At 42.1% G+C, this 9143-nt stretch overlaps 1 protein-coding gene across 1 annotated transcript; it reads right to left on the bottom strand.

Moving 5' to 3' along the window:
- Positions 1 to 7024: 7024 nt before the first annotated feature.
- Positions 7025 to 9141, bottom strand: LOC125233414 (chitinase-3-like protein 2). The gene is given in 2 exon segments (XM_048139431.1): positions 7025 to 7890; positions 7893 to 9141. Coding segments are annotated over 2 exon segments (1239 nt in total). The 5' UTR covers positions 8803 to 9141; the 3' UTR covers positions 7025 to 7561.
- Between the last annotated feature and the right edge of the window lie 2 nt (positions 9142 to 9143).

The raw sequence follows: 9143 nt of genomic DNA on the forward strand, positions 1-9143 counted from the left end.
ATATGATTTTGGCCACTTACAGGCTGCGAACAGCGCCATCTAGTTTTAAGCCTAACAGGCCCATACATTTCAGGAGTACGCTTTTTGGTATGGGCTTTGTCAGTCCAGTCCAGTATTAAATCGTTCTTGGTAAAACGCAACAATTTTGTATGGTTAATTGTATTACCATAAATACCCTACCAGAATCGGGTATTTTTTTATTTCGTTCATAGACTGGATCTTGGTACTGTTTTGCTGTTATGTAGCAATTTAATTTCTATTATCTAGCTTTCTATTATCTACCAAGATATTGTTAGTCAACACCTTGATTTTACCCATTATCGATTATGGTGATGTGTGTTACCCGGACTTAAACGTAGAACTTCTTAATAAGCTGGACCGGCTCCTTAATAATTGTATTCGCTTTATCTTCTGCCTCCGGAAATACGACCACGTGTCCTCATTTCGCACACAGCTCGGCTGGCTCCCTATTCGGCAACGGCGGAATATTCGCATGCTCTGCACACTCTATTCCATTCTCAATGACCCTCACTCCCCTGAATATCTAAAGTCCTTGTTTCACTTTTTTGGTGCCTCTCGTGATCGTAATCTTCGTTCCACTGGCAATCTCTCTCTCTCAATCCCTCTTCATCGTACGGGCTTCATGTCCAATTGCTTTGCTGTTCAGGTAGCCCGCCTCTGGAATGGTCTTCCCCTAGCATCAGGAAAGCACCCAATAAGACTACATTCAAAAGATCTGTGCGTAATTTCTTTGCTGGTAGTTCCACATAATATAAAATAGTACAAGTTGGTAGTTCAAAGTAGAATTAAGTATCTATCTAACAAGTTTAAAATGTATATATTAATTATGTATATATGAGTATATTTATATATCATTAAATTATATTTATGTATTATATGTATTTATGTATTATTTGATGTAAGTATGTTTTAGATTTCTGATTTTCTTTTTCTGTTCTTTTGTTTTCAATGCACCGCCTACAATCTTCTCTGCTTTGCCTTAAGGTTGACTGGTAGAGAATGCCACATGGCATTAAGTTCGCCTTTTGTACATTAAGTTTGTCTTTTGTGCAATAAAGTTTAAATAAATAAATAAATATCTCATGTCGCACTTGGGGATATCACGAAATTTTTAGATAGGGTACCTACTAAATCCAATCTGGGTACTAAACCCAGATTGGAGATCAATTTGACTGGAGTGAGAGTGAAGACCTGTTGGACCTGAAACATTGGATAACCGTTCGCCCCTACTTTTTTTAATTTGCCACTTTTTCTACTGACGGAAATGACTTTACGGACTTTACAGTGAGTTTATCTGAAATCTGCTACTTGAGTAACTAAACGCTATAAAATAAAACTTAATCACGGTTCACAATTAATTTAAAATAAATTAGATGAAGAAATATCTTAATTATAACGAGCTTTACAACCTATAATTATTTATTAAATAACAATATATAATAAATCCCAAACAAATAAATTAGACAGAACCAAAGAATATAATACTCACACTCAGACAGAACTTACTAGAACGGTAAACGAAACAAAACGCATCTGAAATAAAACAAAACGAAATGTCAATGACGTCACGTTGGCGACAGTCGCGTTCTCATTATTTTTGTTTCGCAATTTTTAGAATATCTGGGTTATTTTAGCGCACGGTGCACAAAACCAAACAGAAACCGGAACAAGCAACGAAAATATGGACAACCAGTACTATTACAAGCTGATGGCGAGTTATCTGTCCAAACGGAACTGCGACGAGTCGTTTATGAGGTACTTCTTTGGGAAAACTTCGTCAAAGAAGACGCCTGAGGAATTAGAGCGGGCGGACGAGCGTAAACGGCGCCTGCAGCGCGAGCGCTCGCGGCGCTACCGCGCGCTGAAGAACGCTCGCAGGCAGAACGAGGGGAGCGAGGAGGCGGCCTGGTCCAAGCAGCGCGCGCCGCCCGACGACGAGCCGAGCGACACGGACGAGCCGCCGACGCTGTGCGACCTGTCGTACGAGCCGGGCTCCTCGGACTGCGCCTCGGACGACAACTCGGCGCACTCGGCGGCCAGCGAGCCCGCCGCGCCGCCCGCGCTCAGCCTGCGCGAGCTGCTGGCGCAGCCCAACGCCGAGCTCGACTACCCCACCGTGCACAGCCTCATGTTCCACTGGCTGCAGACGTAACCGCCACGCGACAAGCCCCTCCGCTACACCACCCACCCGTTGTACTGAACACAAAGGAAACACGCGGAGTGTGCTAGTGACACATATCAATGCTTCAATAGTTTACACGAGAAGACCGAGCCGTCCTGTTAATTTTACTTATTAGATATATTATGATAACTTTGTCATTAGCTTTTAGTCGCTCCTGCGCAGGGAGGCACTGCTCCTGTGGGGTTGGATTGTATCAAGTTATCCGGCTGGGAGCAGTTTTTAGTATAATACGATGAGATTTCATGTAATCACCCAAGTAAGTCACTGAATAATTTAGTAAGTACAAAATTTTGAGCTGGGTTAAATAAAAGCAGAATGCTGTGAAAATGTGGAGTGGTGGGTGACGCTGGGTGGCTACATGAGAAGCACTGCTGGTGCCACTAGTTGTAGAATATTCCATTAGACAATAAGTTGTTATAAGTTGCCATATCCTATTACTTAGATACTCAACTATTATATATGATATAGAGAAGTATATAGTTACTATATACCTATAGTTTGTGATATGAATGAATTTACAATTTGTGTGAAATCTACAATGTTAGCTAGTATGGTAATGTTAGGGGGAGCCGGGCTCCGCGCACATTCCTGAGCCTCGGTTGGTCACGCTGGAGTCACATTGGCAACAAGCACATATCTTTCAGTCCATGGACAGTGTTTTACACTGGATAATAATAATTATTATTATTATTTATATAATTCAGGCAGGCAGTTGAAAAAACAACTGATATGGCCTGTATCCTGGTATCTTTTTCTAGGTTTATCTCATATTATTATGTTTGTCTAATTTGTTCTTAAAACTGTTGATGTTGGGTGCATAGTATGGATAATGCATAGTATTATTATTGTCTGTAGCAGCTCACTTACAACTGTAGGTTTTACTTACCTAACTAACCGGTAGGCAACATTTAGAATGAGATACTTCTGTTTGCCAACTGTCTGCTATTAGCTAAGTAGAGCATACAATAAGGTAGTGGGCATTAGGTTTGGTGGATATTTTCAGTTAGTGTAGTGTAGTGTATCTGTGTGTCTAGTGTGTCTCCAAACACCTAGCTTTTTAGGCAGCTCCTGCTCCTGTTTCTTTTCTGTGGGATAGATTAAAAATATCTGACAAGTTGTGGTTTTTATAAAACTTACAATATAGAAGACAAACACAGACTAATAATTACTGTCACCCATTGACATCTGCAAGCCTACATCACCACTGTCACCAGTGCGACCATCATTTATGATGGGAGTTTGCTCTATTCATAAAAATTTAAGATTGTACGGACCAGAAACTCTGTGTGAATAGTTTGGAGACCCTGGTGTAGCTGTAGTGTAAGTTGTTGCGACTAACACAGCGCTTGCTCTGATGCATTTAACACACGCTTCTCAGTAGCTCTCTCTATTAATAAGTTAGTTTTGTTAAGTTTCTCGGTTGCTTTACAGCTAGGCCTGTTAGTATTTATTTACATTTTATGTCTGAAAATTTGTATTTTTTAAGTTTTATAACCTGCATGCTAGTATACTCTGTTGTATTATCAACTAGTTTTGTTTAGTATTTTAGAGAAGAGATTTCAAAATGCTGTATTTTAATTTGTATGTTGTCATTGTCACTCAACTTCATTAGAATGTTGAATTGCACAGATGAGATATTCTTAATTCTGATGTCTAAACTGAGCACAACTATAAAATAAAACAATACTGAGGAAGAACCCTAAACTTGTAATAATTGGATAGACCAGCGTACACAACAGTTTGAGCTTAGTTGTAAGCAGGCAACAGTGCATCTGAGTGGCTACTGCGGCAACTGTTTTGTTAATACCTAATGTAATTTGTAGAAGTTGTAGACCAGTATAGGATATTCCTAGAGTCTGGGCAAGATAAGTCTGTAAAGATTTTAATAGATTTAAGATTTTTTCCTTATTTGTTATACCATTACTAAAACTGAAAAAATAATAAATTTGTAAAAGTTGACATGTCCTTGTAAGCTCCATACTTGATTGGCATGAAATCTTGGTGTGATCTCACTTGTATCAATTTAGTGGTAAAATTTTATTTTATTGAATTTCGCATTTGCCATCAGATTCATAAAACGTAAATGTAAGATAAATAACAATGCCATTAAATTTTTACTATTGTAGAGCTGCCCAGTTGGCCTAGCCAAGATGACAATCGTTTGCAGAAAACAAAATGCTATTGTCTATATCTTGTTATCACTCTTGTATGTATAGTGCAATAGACAGATAGCGATTATATGCGACCGATCGTCACCTAGATGGCCTACACAGCCATATAGAGGCCATATTTTAGGTTGTCGTAGACCTGCTGCGGGTCGACGCCGCCGGCCCGGCCGCCAGGTGGCGCTGGATGCCTTCACGAATATTAGTTTGTAACTAACATGTAGGTACTGTAAGGTAGTGCCATATTAAAGAGCTTCCTATTTTTAATCAGGCCTTTCATTTGTAAATTTTAACCTTAAAGACATACTATCATGAGGAGTTGGAGAAACAGGTTATTTTACTTGAAGCAAGATGTACCTAACTTTACGTTCTGTTATTATTATGGAGCGGATCTGCTCCGAGGCATACATGAACTCATGCCCGTATTCCCAAACGGGGTAAGCAGAACACATGAAACATCAAGTTTAATTACCACTATTGGCAATTTAGGAGTTAAAGTAAAACGAAATTATGATATTTATTACAGTGATAGACTGCCAGCCCATCGCCTACACCACAGGAACCCATGTCCAATGTCGACTTCTACGACACCTACGGGAACGAGAGGAAAGCTGGGGGTGGGCTATTTGAAAAAGACCGTTTTCCTTCATAGGATAGTATTTATTAATTATAAATATTACTGTCTTATTTTTTTATACATATACTTAGGTAACATATATTTTGGTTTAGACTTCGGTATAAATAATAGATGAATTGAACCGTACAATACATGAAATACATTTAAGTATTTAACTTACTGAATGTATATAACTTTGAAATCACTGGGTTTGCTTTCTCACAAAAATCTTTTATAATAAAATTATAAGTTATATTATAAATTATTGTTCCTGTGTTATAAATTATGTAGGTATACATCAACATCAAATATATAAATTGGTAAACTCGCAGAACAAAGAACATTATAAAATGCGTCAATTAGAATGTAAAGTTTAGCAGTCACTTCCATTGATAACTCTTAAACAACGTTACAATAAGGTCTACGAGCGGTCAGTGGTGACAACTGGCGGGGTGATGCAATCATCGCCCACGGATCAGGTGCGCCTGCGCCTGCGCCCAATGTCGACCACATCCATCTATAACATATATCGGATTAGCACTTTATGTGGGCTTGGAATGTATAATTTAGTACTTAATGTACTACCTCGCTCTCCTGGCAGGCTGCATAATCGAACTATTTTAACTAAGTATAAGTAAATATATCACGAGGTGTCCGCGATACACGGATCATGGACATTCCCGTATTTCATGTCGGAGTGAGCCCGACATCGCTCCATATCGAGAAGTTATAACAGGAGCACTCGTTTTATATATTTTCCCCTCACTAGCTCGGAAACACGTGTTATGTCCTTTAATACCAGCGGGTAAAAACGCATTTTATCCACTAGTGGGTAAAATAATTTGACCTTGAATAAAGTCAAAATAACTGCTTTAAAATTGATAAAGTAGGTGAATCTAGTAATAAAGATGATTTACCACCTGTGGAACTACTGGAAGCAGTGATAAACGCATTTTTTGCGTTGTAGTTTCCTCGCTATAGTGTGGGGAAAAGTTTTGTGTTACACTCGGGTGCAAATGTATTTTACTTCTCGTGTGTTAAAAAACTCGCAAGTTCAGGATTCTATTCTCGAACCACTCGCTTCGCTCGTGGTTCAACTATAGAATCCTTTCACTTGCTCGTTTTTCAATTCCACACTCGGCGTTAAAATACAACTTTACCGCCTTATATAACAAATAACTATTTTTTATTCCTGTAGTCATTCCACTTTCTATTCTATGATGGCACCCTTTTTCGTAACTACATATACATATAAATGCTGAAATAGCAGCTTTTGCTACTACATAAGTAGTAAACAATTACCTGGGAACCTATTCGGGCCATTAAATTGCCAGTTGCAACATGGCGAACATGAATACTTTGCTTAGGTATACACGTTTATGAGAGGACCATGATTTTACACCTGTCAATTCGAATTGGCCCCAGTAGTTATTATAAGGAGCTGGTCACTTACAAAACCAGTGTGAGGTGAGCTCTGCTGCCTCTGATTACGCATGGCCGATGGTAAGGTCACACATACGTCATATGCTGTAGGCCTAGCACATGATGGCCGCGGGAGGTAGACTACCCGTCCTTATGTCACAGTTAGAAGAAGACGTGGCATCTATCTCGTCATATGCTGGTCAGTCTGAACCTCTCTCACTTAGCTATTTATACGGAATAACATTACTTTAGTGATACGTAGGAATCCATTCATTTGCATCTCGCGACAGCATGATCTCACACGAATCACGGGGCAAATAGTAAACAACATGTTAGTTGCACGTCACAGCCTCGACACCCCCCGCTCCCGCCACGCGGTAAGTCATGCATTACATCCCTGTGCATTTCATCAGAACGGTTGCAGCCGTTTCTTAGAATAGGGTAACCTGCTTCATAGCTTTCTTAATATCAGTCATTTCCGGCCGGTTGCAGACCACGTGACAGTCATCCTGTTACGGTAACAGAATGAGTTCCCTATTCCAAACACGAATATTTAATACCTTTCCATTCCAATACACTCCTAAATACAGAACGGTTGCAGCCGTTTCTTAGAATAGGGTAACCTGCTTCATAGCTTTCTTAATATCAGTCATTTCCGGCCGGTTGCAGACCACGTGACAGTCATCCTGTTACGGTAACCAGAATGAGTTCCCTATTCCAAACACGAATATTCAATACCTTTCCAATACACTCCTACATTGGGTGCACATTTGTCCATTCTTTCTGACCATACATCACTAAATTATGTTCATCGATTTATCTTATTAAATTTATACAAAAATTATCAATAAATTAATTACATAACGTTGTAATAATTTCTCTAGTTAATTATAACCGATTAACATAACGCTGCCGATGGCGGCGAGGCGCGTCGCGAGCGCTCGCGCGGAAACCTTGCAGTAAACGGAACAGTACTCGCACGGCCGGCATTCTGTTTTTTCGTCGTAAAAGTTAATAAGTCCGCACAATGCTCGCGGCGCGCTCGCCGGCCGCGACGCCGACGCCCGCGACCCGCGCGCCCGAGCGCCGCCGCACTCCGCCATGAAGTCCAGCGCGATGTACAAGATCACCTACGTGGCGAGGAACAAACAGGTACTACACCAACGGCCCGGCCAGCGCGCGCCGGACCGCCGACACCAGCGGCAGCGCCTGCGGCCCGCAGCTGTGCGAGTGGTCGTCGGCGTCCAGCGAGTACACCATGGCCCCGCGCAGCCCCAGCCGCGCTGCGAACTCGGCCTTCCTCGCTACACTCTCTTCATCATCATAGGAGAGCCACTCCGTCCCGCGGTGCGCGTAGGGCACCGCCGCGGCGGCGTCTCGCGACCGTTTGCCTCCCGGACGCTTAACAAACTGGCATACATCCGGATAGGACACAAATCCACCGGCACCCAAGCTGCCCGGCCCCGCTGCCGGACTCCCGGCAATGTGTTACCTGGATTTACCAGCTGAAATGAGTGCCCGTATGTAGGGATCCCAACCACTAGCTTTTCCGGAGCTAGCCCTTTAGCGAGGTACATGTGCATTGTGTAGTTTACATTCAATGTGGAAAGGAAAAACCGCTGCCCCGGTTCAGAATACAAAGGGGAGTTGAAGCCAGTGAATGGAGTCATTTTAGTATAAAAATGATAATCGTAAGTCATAACATTCACAAAGTCAGTGTACAAGTTTAGCTGATCGTAATCAAATGATGCATCGGCTAAAGTTTCCTCTGCTACAACGGCAACTGTCAGTAAGTATTGTCGTTTTTCCCTAATATACTCTGCTCGGATCTCACGAAGCAGCTGGGAGAAGTGTTGCCGCTGCCTGTTTCCGGTCGGAAACTCCCAGTCCAGATCTATTCCGTCTAAGGTATAGTTACGCAGGAGGGATTTGATAGATCGAATAAATTGCTTGCGTGAGGCGTGATTGATCACCATTTCGGCGAAACCGTTCTCGCCGGCGCCCCCTACAGAGACGAGCACCTTCAGGTCAGGGTTAGACTTTTTAAGCGAAACCACTTGGCGTATGGCAGCCAACTGCGGCGGATCCAAGTGCAAGGTCTTATTGCGCACACTGGCGAAGGCCACATTGATGTGTGTACACAAATGTGGCGGTATGTCCCCGGGCTGCAGCGAGCGGGCGTCGTGGGGCGTGTTGTAGTAGCAGACGAGCGCGGCGCGGGGCGCCGGCGGCGGCGGCGGCGGCACCAGCAGGCAGAACCACAGCGTGGCGCCCACGAACACCATGAGCCAAGCGGCCCAGCGGAGCGCCCTCGCGTGCCTCACCAACCTGCCTTCCACCTTCAACAGCTCGACGAGGTCTCCCTCCTCCAGGTTGCTATCAATGTCCTTTTCCATTGTAACAAATTAAATGCTGTAAAGGAATGTTATTTCGCCATACAGGCGTGCGCGGTCCTACTGTTATGTAAACAAAAAATATTGATAACGTTTTACGCACTGTGTATAGAGATAAAACAATAAAATCTAGCGATTCATTTATAAATAAATACGTCATGACTGTCATGAGACGTAGGGAGTTCAGTTCATTTCACGTATGATTGCTAAAACGTCACCGATATTATAACCTCATTTTTTTAACAATTTCGACACTTTTCATGAATGTTCATTCATATTAACTACTTTGTAATAAATCAAATACTTATCCAAACCATCACGAGTAAAATAAGGAGTCGTTTATA

The sequence above is a fragment of the Leguminivora glycinivorella genome, chromosome 1 (genome assembly GCF_023078275.1).
Source record: "Leguminivora glycinivorella isolate SPB_JAAS2020 chromosome 1, LegGlyc_1.1, whole genome shotgun sequence".
Classification (NCBI taxonomy): Eukaryota; Metazoa; Arthropoda; class Insecta; order Lepidoptera; family Tortricidae; genus Leguminivora; species Leguminivora glycinivorella.